The sequence below is a fragment of the Oncorhynchus tshawytscha genome, linkage group LG10 (genome assembly GCF_018296145.1).
Source record: "Oncorhynchus tshawytscha isolate Ot180627B linkage group LG10, Otsh_v2.0, whole genome shotgun sequence".
Classification (NCBI taxonomy): Eukaryota; Metazoa; Chordata; class Actinopteri; order Salmoniformes; family Salmonidae; genus Oncorhynchus; species Oncorhynchus tshawytscha.
In genome coordinates, this window is record NC_056438.1 from 33,758,910 (window position 1) to 33,779,388 (window position 20,479).

The following is a 20,479-nucleotide window of genomic DNA, read 5'->3' on the forward strand; positions in this document are numbered from 1 at the left end:
GATGAAGCCAGTGACTGATGTGGTGTACTCCTCAATGCCATCGTAAGAATCGCGGAACATATTCCAGTCTGTGCTAGCAAAACAGTCCTGTAGTTTAGTATCTGCTTCATCTCACCACTTTCTTATTGACCCAGTCACTGGTGCTTCCTGCTTAGTTTTTGTTTGTAAGTAGGAATCAGGAGGATAGAATTATGGTCAGATTTGAAAAATGGAGGGCAAGGGAGAGCTTTGTACATGTCTCTGTGTGTGGAGTAAAGGTGGTCTAGAGGTTTTTTCCCTCTGGTTGCACATTTAACATGTTAGTAGAAATTAAGAAAAACTGATTTGAGTTCTCCTGCATTAATGTCCCCGGCCATTAGGATTGCCGCCTCTGAATGAGCATTTTCCCGTTTACTTATGGCCATATACAGCTCCTTGAGTGCGGTCTTAGTGCCAGCATCGGTTTGTGGTGGTATGTAGACAGCTACGAAATATACAGATGAAAACTCTCTTGGTAAATATTGTGGTCTAGAGCTTATCATGAGATACTCTATCTCAGGCGAGCAAAACCTAGAGACTTCCTTAGATATCATGCAGCAGCTGCTGTTTACAAATATACATAGACCTCCACCCCTTGTCTTACCAAAGGCCGCTGTTCTATCCTGCCGAAAAAGCTTAAGACCCGCCAGCTGTATGTTATTCATGTCGTCGTTATGTTGGTGAAACATAAGATATTACAGTTTTTAATGTTCCGTTGGTAGGATGTATGTGATCGTAGTTCATCTATTTTATTATCGATTGATTGTAAGTTGGCTAATATGACCAATGGTAAAGGTAGATTACCCTCTCGGTGACTGATCCTAACAAGGCACCCGGATCTTTGTCCACGATACCTCAGTCACTTTCTCCTGCGAATGACAGGGATGAGGGCCTTGCCGGGCGTCTTAAGTAAATCCTTCCCGTCCAACTCGTTGAAAAAAAAGAATCTCCAGTAGGCAGATTTCTATGTTTGATTCGTTCAAAGGAATAGCCAAGGCTTTTATGTAGCCTAAGTAAAAATACATTCAGTATGCCAGTTATTGACAAAACCAAGCTTCAAACAGCATTTCCATGCACTCACTTCTCTTCCCCTCCAGCCGCTCTCCCCTTCTTTTCTCTCCATTGCTTCTATAGCACGCTGCAGTGTGTTCGATACCACACAGAAGATGCTGGCAGAGTTTCAGTACACTAATAGAAAAAAGGGTTCCAAAACGGTTATTCGGCTGTCCCCATAGGATAACCCTTTTAGGATCGAACCATTTTTGGTTTTAGGTAGAACCCTTTTGGATTTCATGTAGAACTCTGTGGAAAGGGTTGTATATGGAACCCAAAAGGGTTCTATTTGGAAGCGTAAGGGTTCTTCAAAGGGTTCTCCTATGGGGACAGCCAAAGAACCCTTTAAGGTTCTAGATAACAAGTTTTCTCAGTGTAGAGCTGGCTCTTTAGGGGTCTGTGATAAGGCTGCAATGCTGATTTATGTGATTGTATCAAGTATGTTTCTCCTTAAACAAGGCATAGTGGAAACTAACTAAATCTAATCACAGACTAAAGACAGGCTAAAAAAGACTGCCAGAATCTGTGCAGCTTTACTAAAAGATTTGCAAACCTCAAAATGTGTCTGTTTTGAAGACAAGCGTCGGAGCACACAACAGCACCCAGTACTTGCATTTTCAAGTTACTTTGAAAAGGGTTAGGCATGTTAGTAGCCTGGCTACTTCAGGGACACATTTTCAAATAACTTTGACCAATATTAGGACTCCAAATCATCTGTGGGTTTTATATAATGGCATTGGAAGCGCAAGGTTAGCCTAACTCCTCAGAAACATTATATAGCAAATGTCTTTATGGACAAAACTTTCAAACTTTGGATTGATTGATTGTATGTTTGTTTTTCTCCCATTTTTCAGCCTTGGAGGATGAACTGGACTTCGCCTTGGGTAAACAAACGCCAGCCTTCCTCAAGAAGTGTGTCTGCTACATCCGCAAGATCTCCAACTTCGACCGACATGCCAAGCTCCCGGAGATGGCCAAGTACATGGACATCGTCGTCGCTGAGGACCGCGTCATGCGTAACCAGGAAGCCTACGAACGTCTCTTAAAAGTGCGGGATGAGTTTATCCCAACAGTGGTGGCCTCGTCAAACCTCCGCGTCTACTCCTCTGTGACGCACTGCGACATGAAGCTAGGCTACTCCCAAGAGGTGGAGAGCCACTACGTTGAAGGCTTGTGTAAACAGTTCTACGAGGATATGGTGGACATCATCCAGGCCACGGTCCAGCAGAACTTTGACACAGAGACGGACCCCCTGTACGATGAGATCCTCCAGCACCTGTCCCTGTGTAAGAACTTCTCTTCATTCTACGATTATAAGAGCGAGACACTGGACCTGGTGCAGGAGTATCTGCTACCGTCTAAGGAGAGTAGAATGAGCCCTCTGGTTGTTTACGGCGGGCCATGCACGGGGAAGACACTGCTGCTAGCAGAGGTGGCCAAACAGGTGAGAGTCATGCCAATGTACCGTGGGGAATGGACTTTTGGTCTTTCGAGCTTAATGGGACTTCCTGGTTTAGTTAAATGTTGATTAAAAAATAAAATGATGGCTTTAGCTTGCACAACAGACATGCATTCGATCTGTGTTTGTCTGTGTGAGTGTGTCCATCTGTGTGTGTGCCTTCTTCTGTGTGCGAGAGTATGCAAGTGTGTGCGTGTGCTCGCTACACATGCATTATCCATCTGTATGTGTTTGTTTGCTACATGTGAGTCCTATGTTTGTGTATGCATGCATGTGTGCCTGTATCGCTGTTGGCCCATACGTGTGTGTGTGTCAAGTCAGTGTTCACTCACTGGCCTGTCTGTTGCTGGGCCATCTGGCTGCTCAGCCAGTCGGGCCCATTAGGGTCATGTTGCAGGGAGCCCACAGTGCAGTCACCCGGGGCGGCTCTACCCTGCTTCTCTCTTCAACCTTTATAATGAATGCCATGAAATTGCCTTTTTGTAAGATAAAGTGATTTACTTTATGAAATACGGGCACGGAACAAAGCTTGACTAAGCCACACATATTTGGGCATAAAGCCAGACTCTCACAGTCATTCTGCTGCTCCGTTGTGTTAAATATTTCTCTCCTAATTCACTGAAAGGCAGGCAAGATGAGTGCTGAGGAGACAGGGATGAAACATGCTGTTTATAGATTAAGACAGAACAACGGTGGAAAGGAGAGGGATGATAGTTAGAGAGTTAGAGAAGGACTGTGGTAGGCTACACTATCATAGTTGTGTACACAGACACAATAAGATTATTTCACCTCTAATATATCATGGTTGACACATAATTTATCACAGGTGAAATAGATTGTTCAGATCGTTGCTTCAAATACATAACTCCAGCAGTTGTCGCAGAGATCAGTGCTAGACATTAAAGTGGGATGCCCCTGTTTTTCTTGATTTGCTTTGTCTTGCTGCTTCTGTGGCCTTCAGGAGTTATACATTGCCAGGATGAGTGGGGAGGTGGTCTGTGTTTTTGGATAAGAGGAGTGATGGGGGAATGGAGGGAGGTATGGAATGATGGATCTGTTGACACAGCCTATCGCCCGGAGCAGACTCACAGATATTTGTCACTACCGCTAATTCTGTCATCAAATCAAATGTATTTATATAGCCCTTCGGACATCAGCTGATATCTCAAAGTGCTGTACAGAAACCCAGCCTAAAACCCCAAACAGCAAGCAATGCAGGTGTAGAAGCACGGTGTCTAGGAAAAACTCCCTAGAAAGGCCAAAACCTAGGAAGAAACCTAGAGAGGAACCAGGCTATGAGGAGTGGCCAGTCCTCTTCTGGCTGTGCCGGGTGGAGATTATAACAGAACATGGCCAAGATCTTAAAATGTTCATAAATGACCAGCATGGTCAAATAATAATAATCACAGTAGTTGTCGAGGGTACAGCACCTCAGGAGTAAATGTCAGTTAGCTTTTCATAACCGATCATTAAGAGTATCTCTACCACTCCTGCTGTCTCTAGAGAGTTGAAAACAGCAGGTCTGGGACAGGTAGCGCGTCCGGTGAACAGGTCAGGATTCCATAGCCGCAGGCAGAACAGTTGAAACTGGAGCAGCAGCACGGCCAGGTGGACTGGGGACAGCAAGGAGTCATCATACCAGGTAGACCTGAGGCATGGTCCTAGGGCTCAGGTCCTCGGAGAGAAAGAGAGAATTAGAGAGAGCATACTTAAATTCACACAGGACACCGGATAAGACAGGAGAAGTACTCCAGATATAACAAACTGACCCTAGCCCCCCGACACATAAACTACTGGAGGCTGAGACAGGAGGGGTCAGGAGACACTGTGGCCCCATCCAATGATACCCACGGACAGGGCCAAACAGGAAGGATATAACCCCACCCACTTTGCCAAAGCACAGCCCCCACACCACTAGAGGGATATCTTCAACCACCAACTTACCATCCTGAGACAAGGCCGAGTATAGCCCACAAAGATCTCCTCCACGGCACAACCCAAAGGGGGGCACCAACCCAGACAGGAAGATCACGTCATGATGCGCTCTGAGACCTGCCGTACACTCCTTGGAGTTGCCATGCACTCCACACACACACACACGTGCTCACATATTTTCTCACACACGTCACACACACCGAGATACACAAACCAACTCACATATGCACATACATATTTGTCCCACATATAGGCACACACACTCTCACACACCCACACTTCTGTAGCTTATCTCAGAGCCTCAAGAACCTCTCCGAAAGTGTCAAATTATGTTTAATGATTCTAGGAATCACAGCAGGGGGCCTTCGTTAATTTCTGGAATTAAACTATTAATATGGATGAAACAGGGAGCAGCGCTGATTCATAAAATCTCTTTCATTATGGGAAAGTCATTGGGTGTTTTTATCTTAGCCTGGGTGCCAGTCGTTTTCTGCTCTCTTGCCAACTCCTTATGGAATTGTCATGCGAAACATGTTTGACAATGGAGTAGGCAAAAGCACAAACAGATCTGGGAGCAGGCTGCTTCTATCTTACTCTTGAGCATGTTTTCATTTTCACTTGTTGTTTTTCTGATTAGCTCATGGCCTTGGCAAAGCTTAAAATGTTCACAGGATTGAATCTCTTGAATAATGTATTAGTTCTACAAACTGAGTTCAGCCCCCTTTCTAATGTTCTCTCCTTTTGCATATTTTTGATACTGAATGTTATCAGATATTAAACAACTTATTATTGTAATTTTGTTTTACCTTTATTTAACTAGGGAAGTCAGTTAAAAACAATTTATTATATAAAATGATGACCTGCCAAAAGGCAAAAGGCCTCCTGCGGGGACGGAGGGGCTGGAATTAAAAATAAAAATGTAGGGCAAAACATACATTATGACAAGAGAGACAAGACAACACTACAGAAAGAGAGACCTAAGACAAAATTACAGCATGGCATCAACACATGACAACACAGCATGGTAGGAACACAATATGCCAGCAGCACAACATGGTAGCACCACAAACATGGTACAAACATTGTTGGGCACAGACAACAGCACAAAGGGCAAAACGAGAGAGACAATAATGCGTCCCCAGAAGCAGCCACAAGTGTCAGTAGGAGTGTGATTGAGTCTCTGAATGTAGAGATGAAGGTAAAACTGTCCAGTTTGATAGTTTTTTGCAGCTTGTTCCAGTTCCTAGCTGCAGCGAACTGAAAGGAGGAGCAACCCAGGGATGTGTGTGCTTTGGAGCCCTTTAACAGAATGTGACTGGCAGAACTGGTGTTGTATGTGGAGGATGAGGGCTGCAATCGGTATCTCAGATAGGGGTAGAGTGCGGCCTAAGAGGGTTTTATAAATAAGCATCAACCAGTGGGTCTTGTGTCGGGTATACAGAGATGGCCAGTTTACAGAGGAGCATAGAGTGCATTGTTGTGTCCTATAAGGAGCATTGGTGGCAAATTTGATGGACAAATGGTATTGGACATCTAGATGCTCAAGAGCACCCTTATTGTACCTGTCGATCTATAAATTACATCTCCGTAATCTAGCATGGGTAGAACGGAACACAACATGACAACAACACGGTAGCAACACAATATGGCAGCAGCACAACATGTTAGCACCACAAACATGGTACAAACCACAAACATGGTACAAGACCCACTGGTTGATGCTTATCCTCTGAATCAAGGTTAGTTTGACAGCTGGGGTGAAAGAGGAGCGATTATGATAGAGGAAACCAAGTCTAGATTTAACTTTAGCCTGCAGCTTTGATATGTGCTGAGAGAAGGACAGTGCACCGTTTAGCCATACTCCCAAGTACTTGTATGATGTGACTACCTCAAGCTCTAAACCCTCAGCGGTAGTAATCACACCTGTGGGGAAAGGGGCATTCTTCTTACTGAAACACATTACCTTTGTTTTGGAAGTGTTCAGAACAGTGTTAAGGGCAGAGAAAACTTGTTGGACACTAAAAAAGCTTTGTTGTGAAGTGTTTAACACAAAATCCAGGGAGGGGCCAGAGAGGCCAGCTAAGTATAAGACTGTGTCATCTGCATACAAATAGATGAGAGACCTTCCTACTGCCTGAGCTATGTTGTTGATGTAAATTGAGAATAGTGTGGAGCCTAGGATCGAGACTTGAGGTACTCCCTTGACAGGCAGGGGCTGAGACAGCAGATGTTCTGACTTTATACATTGGCCACAGGGGACAAAATACCTAGTACTGAAGCAAATATCTCTCCTCTGTGCACTGCTCAGTGCTGATGAGGGTGCGCATCTTGTCGGTTCCTACTCTACTTTTCTTTTTATGGCTATTTTTGCATTAATTATTACTTTGTTTGCTCAGATGTTCGTGCAATAATTTCCTACGATCGGCAAACACTGGATCATGAATTGGAATTATACTTATGCCATTTACTTTTTTATTTCTTATTGTTGTTATCTTCTTAGGACTGCAATCCCATTAACGGGATGAAAGTGAAAGTGCAGGGCGCCAAATTCAAAACAACAGAAATCTCATAATTAAAATTCCTCAGACATACATGTATCTTATACCGTTTTAAAAGTAATCTTGTTGTTAATCCCACCACAGTCTCCGATTTCAAATAGGCTTTACAGCGAAAGCACCACAAACGATTATGTTAGGTCACCACCAACTCACAGAAAAACACAGCCATTTTTCCAGCCAAAGAGAGGAGTCACAAAAAGCACAAATAGAGATAACATTAATCACTAACCTTTGATGATCTTCATCAGATGACACTCATAGGACTTCATGTTACACAATACATGTATGTTTTGTTTGATAAAGTTCATATTTATATCATACTTACATTGCCATTTACATTGCTACGTTCCAAAAACATCCAGTGATTTTGCATAGCCACATCTATTCAACAGAAATACTCATCAATAATGTAGATGATAATCCAATTTATACACATAGAATTATAGATATACCTCTCCTTAATGCAACCGCTGTGTCAGATTTCAAAAAGACTTTACGGAAAAAGCAAACCATGCAATAACCTGAGACAGCGCTCAGAAAATAAATAAATAATAAATAAATAAAATTTGCCGCCATTTTGGAGTCAACAGAAATCCGAAATCACATTATAAATATTCCCTTACCTTTGATGATCTTCATCAGAATGCACTCCCAGGAATCGCAGTTCCACAATAAATGCTTAATTTGTTTGATAATTTCCGTTATTTGTGTCCAAGTAGCTACTTTTGTTAGCGCGTTAGGTACACATATCCAAACGAGCATTACTTCGGACAAAAACTTCTAAAAGTTATATTTCAGGTCGAAGAAACATTTCAAACTATGTATAGAATCAATCATTAGGATGTTTTTATCATAAATCTTCAACAAAGTTCCAACCAGAAAATTCCTTTGTGTCTAGAGGAGCAATGTAACGCAGGTCAATATCATGTGGAATGAGTATGACCAGGAAATGGCTCTCTGCCAGTAACCTGACTCATTCAGCTCTTATTCAGTCCCACAACACAGTAGTAGCCTCATTCAAGTTTCTAAAGACTGTTGACATCTAGTGGAAGCAACTTCATTCATATCCCACTGTGAATTCAATAGGGCCTGGGTTGAAAATCGACCAACCTCAGATTTCTCACTTCCTGTTTGGATTTCTTCTCAGGTTTTTGCCTGCCATATGAGTTCTGTTGTACTCACAGACATCATTCAAACAGGTTTAGAAACTTCAGAATGTTTTCTATCTAATAATAATAAGCATATATTATCAACTGAGACTGAGGAGCAGGCCGTTTACTCTGGGCACCTTTCATCCAAGCTACTCAATACTGTCCCTGCAGCCAAAAGAAGATTGTCGAGAAGGAACCTGCAAGTAAACATTTTGTTGGACGGTGTGTACACCGTACATACGGCTAATGAAACTTGAAACTCCAACCATGGCATCATATCACGCCCCATGCCTTCCAAATAGTAATTCCAGCTCCCTCCTCTTTAGTAGAGCTTTATGTTGCCTGCTGATTGTTTATTGTCTCCTGAGTCAGGCAGGGTTATATGGGTTGCACACAGGATAATTATTGAAACTCCTTTTAAAGTGTAATGTGTGGGAAATGATTGCAAAAAGCTTATAAAAAATTACAAAACTAGTTACTCCTTTCACAGAAGTCCTTTCTCAAGTTAGATAACCCTTTCCTTAAAATGGAGAGCACTTTGAGATGTTTTGAGACTTTGAAAACGTTTTTTATAAATGCAATCCATTATTGACAACATGGTCTGGTCTGTTCTCTCTGTGTGTTGTGTCACAGAGCTCTTTCATGAAAGACATCTAACCTTGAGAATGTTGCAAAATCTATGTTCTCTTTCTTTGTTGTTTCCAGGCCTACACGTGGCTCCAGATGGAGATGGGTCCTGAGACAGACCCGGTTGTCATTGTTCGCTTTGTGGGCTCCTCCGAGTTCGCCACAAACCTGCGCACCCTCCTCCAGAGCATCTGCGAGCAGATAGCCATCAACTACCGTTGCCTGATCCACTTCTTGCCCAACAAGATCCAGGAGATGAGGGAGCTGCTAGTCAACCTGCTGGGGGAGTCCTCTTTCCATCGGCCCCTGGTCATCATCTTGGATGCCCTGGAGCAGCTCTCGGAAGCCGACGAGGCCCGCAAGCTGTGGTGGCTCCCCGCCCACCTGCCTCGCACTGTCCGCATCGTGGTCTCCACTTTACCCAACAAACACGGAATCCTCCAGAAGCTCCGCTGTTTGATTCATGATGAAGGGCGCTACGTAGAGCTGGTGCAGCGGGACCGTAAGGCCTGTAGTCAGATACTGAAGCAGCAGCTGCTGGGGTTGAAGAGAAAGGTGACTTCGGGACAGCAGATCTACGTCAATGAAGCGCTGGCCAAGTGTACGCTTCCCATGTTTGTCAACCTCATTTACCAGGAGGTGGTGCATTGGCGCTCGCACAAGGATGTGGATGACAAGTCACTGTGCTCCACCGTGCACGAGAGCATCGAGCAGCTCTTCTACTCTGTGGAGAACAAACTGGGGCAGCGGTTCGTATTCAGGTCACTGGGATACATCACCATGGCCAATGTGGGGTTAACGGAGGTAGAGCTGGAAGATATTCTGTCATTGGATAACAGTGTGTTGGGAGATATCATGGTGAGTTCAAATCTAAAAAACCCACTGAGGATCTCTTATGACCTGGTGGCAAGGCTGAAAGAGGAACTGGAGGGGTACCTTCTGGAAAGGCAGGTGCATAATGTTACCCTGATGATGTGGGCCAACAGACACCTGCAACTCATCGCCCAGAAGTTGTATCTTAGCAACGAGGAGGATGTGCACCAGATGCACAGCCTCCTAGCCGAATACTTCCTGGGGGCATGGTCGGGAGGCAGGAAAAAGATCTTCCACTGTGACAACAACCACTTTGCCTCGCTTAACATCTCCCAACACAAGAATCCACACTCCCAGCAGCCGTCCCACAAAGAAGCATCCGCCGAGAAGTACTCCTATGACAGGCAGACCCCTGAGCAGCCCTGGGTGTTCCAGTGTAATCTTCTGGAGCCTGATATCTTCTTTGTCAACCACAGGAAGATGACGGAGCTCCTCTACCATCTAACTCGGAGCGGCCGCATGGACGACCTTGTGTACGGGGTTATCATGAACTTCAGCTGGCTCTACACCATGATCAAGATAGGGCAGTTTGAGAAGGCACTGACCGACATAGATGTAGCCTACAACTACTCCCAGGAGAAAGAACTCAAGTTTTTGGCCACCACGCTGCGCAGCATCAAGATCAAAGTCATGAAGAACCCGGCATCCCTGTCCGCAGAGCTGCAGCAGAGGCTCCTCCCTGTGGTCACCTCTTTACCCAAGCTCCAACACCTCCTCCTGGAATGCGACAAGGACGGCCCCAAATACTGCTCCATTGTGCCCCTCCACTCCTCCATGGATGTCACCTACAGCCCTGAAAGGCTGCCGCTGTGCTCCAGCTACATGCAGATCGTGGAGATCCTGCCCACCCTAGCCCCCAACATCGTACTTGTGGCCCTGGAGGATGGGTCTGTGAGCACATGGGATGTGGAGAGCAGGCAGCTCCTCCGGCAGATAGACACGGCCCATTCGGTTGTCCTGGGAATCAGACTAACCAGTGACGAGAAGTACCTGGTTGTGGCAACCACCAAGAACACGCTACTCATATATGACAACCATAAGTCTTGCTTGCTGTCCGAAGTGGACATCAAGAACTCCAAGCACTGTGGTATCACAGGAGGGGTGGCCTTCATCAATGGGTTCACCCTGTCCAGCCATCATGCCTTGGCCTGGCTAGAGGCCAGTAAAGATGTCAATGTCATCGATCTGCTCTACGGCTGGCCCCTCTACCTGTTCCACTGCTGGTATGAGATCACCTGCGTCCAATGCTCCCCGGATGGAATGTACGCCTTCTGTGGTCAGTACCTCAACACCACGTCCATCTTCCACCTGGGGACTGGGGACAAGCTAGCTACGGTCACGTCGGAGTTCTCCGGGGGATTTGTCAAGTCCATCTTGGTCCTGGACACCATTCACCAGATGGTGATGATTGATAATGAGGGGAGCCTGTCGGTGTGGAACACCAAAGAGATCACCAACCCCAGACTGATGGAAGATTATGACTGCCGGGGGGATGAGAACGAGGTCGTAGGCATTGAGCTGTCAGAAGACCAGCGCTCCATCCTCATCTGCAAAGACAAGAGCATTGAGGTCCTGGACACCAAGTTGTGGAAGATGGCAGAGAAGTTCAAGGCCAAGCATGCTGAGCGATTCGTGGCTGCAGTCCTCTCAAAAAATGGCCAAAGTATTGTGGCCTCCATGGAGAACACGTCATCCATATTTGTGTGGAGGAGAGACAGTGGGCAGTGCATGGCCAGCCTGATTGAGATCTCTGGGGCCATCGTCAAACTCATCAAGTCCATCCACCACAACCTGCTCCTGTCTGTGGCCAGCAGTGGAGTGCTATCAGTCTGGGACATTGACATCATTACAGCCATGTCCAACATTGACAAAACAGGCAAGAAGATCCAGAGCTTACAGCTTTCTGGCAGGGAGGACTTTGTGTTCACCATGGATGGCTCTGAAGCCATCCACAAGTGGAACTTCAGCACAGGCTTCATAGAGACTGTCTTCAAGCATGAGGGCTTGGTGGAAAACTGTGTCCTGACATCCTCTGGGGATCTCATGGTGACGTCGGATGACAAGTGCAGCCAGTACATCTGGCACACGGCCACTGGCGAAAATATCTTTCGCATCAACGGACAGAAGATATCTCAGCTCCTGATGACCCACAATGACCAGTTTGTGGTTTCCCTATGCGAACAGAACTGCTCCCGAGTCTGGAGGCTGGCCACTGGACACAAGGTGTGCAACATCCTGGTGACCCTACAGAATGCACTGATCACCACAGCAAACACCTTCCTAGTGGGGATCACAAAAAACAAGCTGCTCGCTGTTAGCCTCTGGTCAGGCAGTATTTCCAAGAAGTTTGTCTGTGATGATGGCATTAGCATTATCAACTTCAAACTCATTCCTGACTGCCCAGACTTTGTTGTCTTCATCACATCTACAGAGACTGTGTTTATATGGAGTGTGGCAGATGAGTCTGTCTGCAGACGGGTCCAGCTGCCTACTAACTTCCTAAAAAATCTGGAGGAGTTCCAAATTTCACCAAATGGGAAACTGGGCATCATCTCCAAAGGTGACGAGAACATTAACGTGTTGGATCTTCATAGCGGGAAGCTGAGACTTGTCCACGCCGCCGGTATCATCTGGCGGCAGAAGCTGTCGAGGGACGGGCGCTACCTGGTCTATGTCTGCTTCCGGAACAGTGATGAGGATGACGAGGTGGGTGTGGTGTCCAACCTGATCGTGATGCGTCTGGCAGATGGAAAGAGCATCGGGACATGCTCCCTTTACAAGACGCCCACCTTCCTCTGCCTGTCCCAGCGAGCGCTCAATATCATCATTGGCTTCGAGGATGGCAGCATTGGCACCTATACGGTGGTGGACAGGGTGGACGCCGCGCTCAAGATCAAGATTGCCACATCCAACAGTCGGCAGATCGTCAACAATGCCTCACAAAAGATAAGGCCCAAGTGTGGCAACCACGCCTTCAAGACCATTGCAGACTGCTTGTGGAGGGAGTCCACCGAGGTCTTCTCCAGGGATAGCCCCATCAACGTGTCTGACTCTGGGGAGGCTGAGACCACCATCCCCACCAAAAAGAGCGAACTGTTGCAGTGAAAGTGGGAGAGTGGAGCAATGGGCGAAGATGCTAGGTAGGTGAGATTGAGGTGGATGTATGAGGTTTCTCGGGGGGATGCAGTTTACTCTTGTTTACAGCCACCTAAATTAGCTGCAGATGTCAGTCTTCTGGGTACGAACTGACTGCTACTATAATGCTGCACTCAAGTCATGTATGACAACCTTTATGGTATCGTTTTAGTTTTTTTCTTCACATGATGAAGTTGTTTTTATGGTTTGAAAACTAGAATAAATATATAGAAAATATATATTTAATATATTTAATCTATTGTTTTGCCATTGTGTCCTTTTGCATTTGAAGAACAAAGTTGATATTTACATTTCTCTGTTTTACATATCCAAAGCCATTCCAGTGAGCTTGAATACTCTTCCTTATACATGCTTTTCTTTAGAAATATTTATGTTTGTTCTCTTGGCTGCTGCTGCATTTTGTGCAACTCCTTAAAAATATATATATGTTTTTCTTAATGCAATCAAAATGAGTACCTGGATTTTAAAATGTATTTCATTTTCATGCAGACTACTGAGAATTACGAAGACTTTGTAAAGGAATTTGTAAACACAGTATATGCAGAGATACATATACTAGCATACATAATCAATTTTGTTGATTGAAATGATCAAAGAAGAACAATTATTGAGAGTCTAAGTCTTCTGGTTCATTAATTATTTGTTTTTAAGCGGACACCGCTATTGAGCATAATGTTGCATCTTGCTATATACATCCATGCCTTACAAAGTCTTATATTTTACAGCTTAGAGAGAGAGAGTGAGTTTTTATAAAACCTTTATTTTTTACTCAAGTGTTAACATTAAAAAAATGACACACTGCCTTTTCAGAAATGAAACAACAAATGTAATTCCTAAACAAAAATAAATACATAACATATATATTCAACTTATTTCATCAGCAAAAAATAATTTCCCCTCCTCTACAAAACAAAGCGCTCTTTCGTAGGCCCACTTCTCCTCAAATAATAGGAGATCTTTTACAGCTGAAAAGAACTCAAAATCTACTTTTATTCTTGCTTTCACTAATCCTTTAAAAACACATCTTACATCCTTCCCATATCCCGTTTCTATCTTATGTTTTCTACTCAGAAAAATTGACATCTTAGCTTGTCCCAAAATAAAATGTAACATTTGACATTTTCTTTTCTGTTGTTTACTATATTGAAACCCCAAAATAAAAACAGTGTGATTGAAAAATTCCCCTACAGCTTTAAACAAAGATTCCAGCATTTCCAATAGAGGTTTTATCCTCTCACACTCCATAAAACAGTCAAAAATGGTTTCTCTTATATTACAAAAAGGACATCCATCTCTAACATCTGAATTAATAACAGATACAAAAGCATTAACTGCAATGATGCCATGTAAAACCCTCCATTGCATATCACCAGTACCCTTTTGTAACGGTGGTTTGTACAGTGCCCTCCATGCTGGCTTTACCCTATCATCAATGCCCAATTTTACCCTCCATGGAGTGTCTTTTCTATTTTTCAATTTATCTTTATTCAACACCTTGACACACCCCCTATACAAGTCCTTCCCATTCACCTCATCCAAACCCACCTCCTCCAACCCTCTCAAATCCAGCAATAACGCCTTTCTTTCTGACTCTGGGATATTTGGTGTAATCCCTAGTCTTGGAAATGAGACGTCTTCATCTTGTACCTTCTTCTTGTGGCTACTAAGCATACCCCATTCTTCCGCTGACAGAGCCTTCCTGCAGCTCCCCAGCATTTGTCCAACAATCCTTTCCAACCTCATCCCCAAATGTTCTGCCACCCGTCTTCCATCCATTAAGGCGGGCCCAGCCATGGCCATGAACTGTTTTAAGGTGATGATTTTCCCCTTCACCAGAATCTTGGAGAAATGTGGAACAGCTGCAGTTGTACAATCCAGTCTTGCCCCATACACCAGAGGTTCCTCCAACAGCCAATGCACTGACTCCGCTGAAGTTCGTCTAGACACCTTCATTATGCTCCACACTCTGAGAAGTCCTCTGTAAAACGGAGGTACTCCCTCCCTAGAAATCTGGCTACTATCAACCAGAAATAAAGCCTTCTTTAAACCTAATCCTCCAACCCGTTGTAATATAAGACCTGCCACCCCTCTCCACACCACATTTTCCGGTCCATAAAGCAACCTTTGAATAAACTGAAATCGGAAAGCAGCAGCCCTACTAGCAAGATGTACAAGACCTTGTCCCCCCTCTTCTTTTGACAAATACAAAACACTTTGTGGAACCCAGTGATATTTATCCCAAAAGAAATCCACAATAATTGCCTGTATCTTAGCCAGAAGGCCAGATGGTGGTTCTAAAACTGACAACCGATGCCACAGTGCAGATGCAATCACATTATTAACTATAATAGTGCGCCCCCTATATGACATACGAGATAATAACCAACGCCATCTCCTCATCCTCCCTTCCACCATTTCAACCACCCCACTCCAATTTTTTTCCATAGTCCCCTCATCTCCTAGGTATACTCCAAGATACTTAAAACCTCCCTTACACCATTCTAGCCCCCCTGGCAAAGCCATGATCCCTCCAGACCATTCTCCAATCTGTAACGCACAACTCTTTTCCCAATTTACCTTTGCAGAGGATATTCCCTAAAACGATCAACCATTAGACTCAAGCTATCCACCTCCGCTTGATTTTTCACTAACACAACTACATCATCAGCATAGGCTGAGAGACGAATAGGAGGAATATCCTCTGAAAGGCACACCCCTGCAATGCGCCTTCTAATGCTATTTAGTAGTGGCTCTATAGCAATGGCATATAACATCCCTGACATAGAACATCCCTGCCTAATACCTCTACACACTTTAAAAGGAGCACTCAAACCACCGTTAACTTTCAATACACTTTCAATGTCACCATATATCACCTTTATCATGGCAATAAAACCAGAGCTGAACCCAAACGCCTCAAACGTTTGCCATAAATATTGATGTTCAACTCGGTCAAATGCCTTTTCCTGATCAATTGAAATTAGACCAGCATCCAACCCAATAGCCCTAGAGACGTCCAAAAAAATCACGAATCAGAGAAATGTTATCCCCTATCTGCCTGCCAGGAACACAGTAGGACTGATCCGTATGTATGATTTGCCCCATCACCTCCCTCAGCCTGTTGGACAAAGCTTTTGACAATATCTTATAATCAGTGCACAATAAAGCCACCGGCCTCCAGTTCTTCACCTCCCTCGGGTCACCCTTTTTGGGCAGTAGGGTGAGGACAGCCCTTCTGCAGCTTATTGGTAGTAACCCTCCGGTTAAACTATCATTAGCTACTTCTAACCAATCCTCACCCAACACAGCCCAAAAAGACTTAAAAAGTCAACGGGAAGCCCATCAATGCCTGGTGCCCTTCCATTTTCCATGCCTTTTAATGCAGTGTATAAATCCTGCAAAGACAATGGTTGCTCAAGCTCAACCTGAGCTTCTGCAGCCACCTTTGGGAGCCCATCAAAGAACTGCTGTGTCACTGTTTTGTCCTCTTTGTACTCACACTTGTAGAGCTCAGCATAGAACTCTACTGCCCTCTTTCTAATTTCACTAGGGCTAGTGAGCTCTTGTCCAACAGATGATTTGAGACAATGAATAATTTTTCTTTGTCCATTCTTTTTCTCTAAACCAAAGAAAAATTTGGATGAGGCATCCATTTCAGATATTCCCTGAAATGTACTTCTCACCAGTGCCCCCTGTGCTCTGATACCCAGCAGGTCTGCCAATGCAGTTTTTCTCCTCTTGAGGGCCTGAGTATGGCCTCGATCTCCTGTGGTCTCAACCAACGTCATGAGTTCCACTATTTCAATCTCTAGGGCTTTCATTGATCTGGTGATATCCTTGGTGACATTCCTCGTGTATTGATTACAAAATTGCTGAATCTGGATTTTCCCTATATCCCACCACTGTTGAATGGATACAAAACTGGCCTTTTGAGACCTCCATCTCTCCCAAAACAAACTGAAACAGTTCCTGAAGTGAGCATCACTCAATAAAGTTATATTAAAATGCCAGTATGCGCTTTTGGGTTTTACATCGTTAATGAACACCACCTCTGTTATTAAACAATGATCAGAAAATCCCACTGGAGTTATCACACTTGATTTACAAACTTGAGATTGATGCTCAAAAACATAAAACCTATCTAACCTGGCCATAGAGATGATGTCTCTCTCACATGCGCCCAGGTGTACTGCCTTGTTCCTCCATGTTGACTCCGCCAAATATCACACAATTCATTTGTTACAATGAGGCGTTTTAAAAACATCCTTGAGGCTATATGAGGTTCTTGGTGATTTCTATCTAAATCACTAACTGTGCAGTTAAAATCCCCAGCAATAAACAAATAATCTTCTTTGTTACATTTCTCAATGGTATTTGATAATGTCTCTAAAAAACATACCCTCTCAACTGTCACCACTGGGGCATATACATTTATCAGACACATAGTGATGTTTTCATACCTTGCTCTAACTTTTAATAACCTCCCCTCAACTACCTCTTCAACCTCATATGACAACGGCAAAAACCCTTTTGAGAACAAGATAACCACACCCCCACTTTTTGAGTTTTTATGACTACACACCACTGTCCCCCCCACTCCTGTTGCCACATAACTTCATTTTCCAAATTACTATGCGTTTCTTGTAGAAAAATGATGTCACTTCCCTTTCCTCTAATTAACTCATACACCATGGCTCTTTTTTTAACATCTCTTGCCCCATTTACGTTTAAAGAAGAAATCTTAAAACTGCTCATGGATAAAAAAAATATACAGAGGAAGATACAGCCATCACATCTCTTTACAGAGTTAAGACTGCAACTGAACTCTTTCATTTTCTTTAGAATTTACATCACTTATCACTCTTGTGACCACTTTCTTGAGTCTAGCAATTTCAGGGCTTTTCAAACTTCCCCCTGTAATTTTTGACATCAGAAACTTTGCTGATTCAATAAACAATTCACGTTCAGGGAAAAAATCAGTTACATTGTAATCCTGCATATATTTCTTCCCTTTTGTCAACTTCAAAAATTGACGTATCCTCTCGATCCCATACATCCCTTCCACCCCATTTATCTCACTATATTGTTGTGACGTGTCAGATGACTCACTCTCACTATCCTCCCCAGAAGAATACTCCACCATCTCTACACCTTTTTCATCTTCAATTGATTTATCAAACTCTACCTTTCTCTTAGAATTAGACCCTTCACCACCCCTTAAATTCTTCCTTTTACTCCTAGGTATTTTGAAAACATCCGCTTCCTTTTCCCTTATTTCAATCTCCTCTTGACTTCCAATTTCATTTTCCAGCACCACCTCAGCGACGGCAGTCGCAATCTCACCTATTGTTTCCCCTCCCTCTTTGTTCTGATCTACCACAATTGCCCCCGTATCCACACTGCCTTCCTCTCCTGCTTTTCCAACCACATCTGCCCACCTTCTCTCTTCTCATGCACCCGTAGTATTGCGTTATTTGCACTCGCACTAAAACTATTACCAGGCTCAGCGCGCTCATTTTCGGGACAACTACGCACCAAATGCCCCTCTCTTCCACATCCAAAGCATTTCATTGATTCAGTAGATGCATAGAAGACATAATCAAATCCATCAATCTTAAAGCTAAACGCTAAATTCAGTTCATCTCCTTCCTTTTTTAAAATCATATGCACTTGTCTCCTATGAGACACGACATGTTTCAACAACGGAGATTTGCATCCAAAAAGAACCTTCTTTATTGTAGATACTATTTGACCATGGCGAGATAACTCTCGCTCTAACACTTCATCTCTAACAAATGGTGGCACGTTAGAAAGCATAACTTTCTTCGCAGGATTCATAAGCGGAAATACCGGCGTCTGTGTTTCCCGCAACACAACACCCCTCTCAACTATTTTATTCACCTTTTCAATTGAATCTAAGAATATCACTACAGCGCTATTCATCCTTGAGGCTGATTTGATGCTATCATACCCAATGATAGCACCCACAGCCAAGCTACATTCTTCCACTGAACACCCGGCCGCAGCAGGAATCTTTACTCCATGCCTCCGACTAAGTTTTTCAAACTTTTCATTTCCACGAGTGGCCATAGCAACCAGCTCCACCCGCTGGTTGTGCCCTCGCGAAAAACCAACCTCAAAGCAAAGATCCCACCACCCCTATACGTGCTTATTGATAGTTTAAACAAGATACCCTTAAAACAACTAAACTAATCAATATATATATATATATACATACCAACCCCCAATAGAGTGAAAAGAAATTCCATTCGCACTCACAATCACTCCTGCCTGACGACTCACTCCCAGCATGCACTCCCAGCATGCACTCCGACGAGAGAGAGAGAGAGAGAGAGAGAGAGATGAAATTAAAATATATCATCAGTCAAGGATGACTCGTCAGCACCCTAAGGTTTTTGTTTTCCATAAAACCTTTTAAGGGCTATTCTGTCAAATTGTATGCTAACTTTTTTTTCAGCAGTTGAGACGCTGGCCCAAAGGTAAATTAAAGTAGCAGTATTAAGCTTTAGCATATTTCATTGCTCTCAAAGCAAACATTCTATTTGCCAAAGTTCCGATACTAGTTTGATGTTTTGTTCTGTTGACAATGGTCCATTTTGTAAGGCTTGTATAACTTACATCATGACCGAATTGTTTGAGTGCTTTACTGTGATTATGTTGAAGAATTATAGAGAAAATGTATTATCTTTGCTAAAGAAGACGTTTAAGTCCACTTATAATATATTGCCAGTTTAAGAGTATATTTGAATGTGTCCATATGAAAGCCAGTATATGCTATTATTGTATGTCATGTAACTTGAATTACTTTTAAAAACGTACATGTTGGCGACACAATTGACATACTGGTAATGAATGTTTCTACGGTATTCTTTGTATGGTCAGGACTGACTTACCTGTTTAGAGATATTTATATTTTCATAAATGTTGTACTTGCATTTTGTTACAGAGTTGTTTAACTGGAGTTATTCTAACAGAAAAATATAAACTTATATCTGAAGCAATATGAAATAGTGTGTGCATTGTTTGTACGGAACATTTTAATGTAATAAAATGGTTAACTTTTCGCCTCCAGACCTTTGTCATGCTTCTCATTGCAGCAGTCTGAAGTTGTTACTGATCGTCTAGACCAGTGGGCCTCAAACTGTGGTGCGCGCAATGTATTTTTAAGGAACTCAATCTGGCTTTCAACTTACTCTTGAAGGTTGTAATAGTAGAATGCACAAGGTGCAATTTCGAAATTGGGTAGTGCACCATCAATTTTCATCTTGTCATGTCAGTCATTGCATACCTTAGAGAGCTATTTATAACTTGTCAGAAATGTCTAGCTCAACGCCACTTGACGTTCCCCAATGCTGGAAGTGGGCCTGAGTGAAAAAGTTCCCGTCGAGACAACCTGAAATAGTGTGTTTTCCCCTCTGGTTAAGAATGTTTTTTCTTGCTGTTCTTGGCTCCAAACAGCCACACACTGGTGCATTATGTGTACTCATTGAACATGAACTGATACCCCCCCTTCTCTCTCTTTCTCTCATTTGGATAAACATTACACACACACACAAGCAGAGATGTAACATTAGTTGATGGGTAAAGTAATTGCCCTGCCCATTCTGCGCTCAGCTACAGACAAGCAT

General features: G+C 43.5%; 1 protein-coding gene across 1 annotated transcript in view; it reads left to right on the top strand.

Annotated features, from left to right (window-relative positions):
* Positions 1-12,935, top strand: part of LOC112261057 (NACHT and WD repeat domain-containing protein 2) — an 83,370-nt gene extending 70,435 nt beyond the window's left edge. Inside the window, exons 6-7 of the mRNA XM_024436410.1 lie at positions 1,926-2,515; positions 8,880-12,935. Of these exons, the coding sequence (XP_024292178.1) occupies positions 1,926-2,515; positions 8,880-12,779 (4,490 nt within the window). The 3' untranslated portion in view covers positions 12,780-12,935. The remainder of the gene's footprint in view (positions 1-1,925; positions 2,516-8,879) is intronic.
* Positions 12,936-20,479: the final 7,544 nt, after the last annotated feature.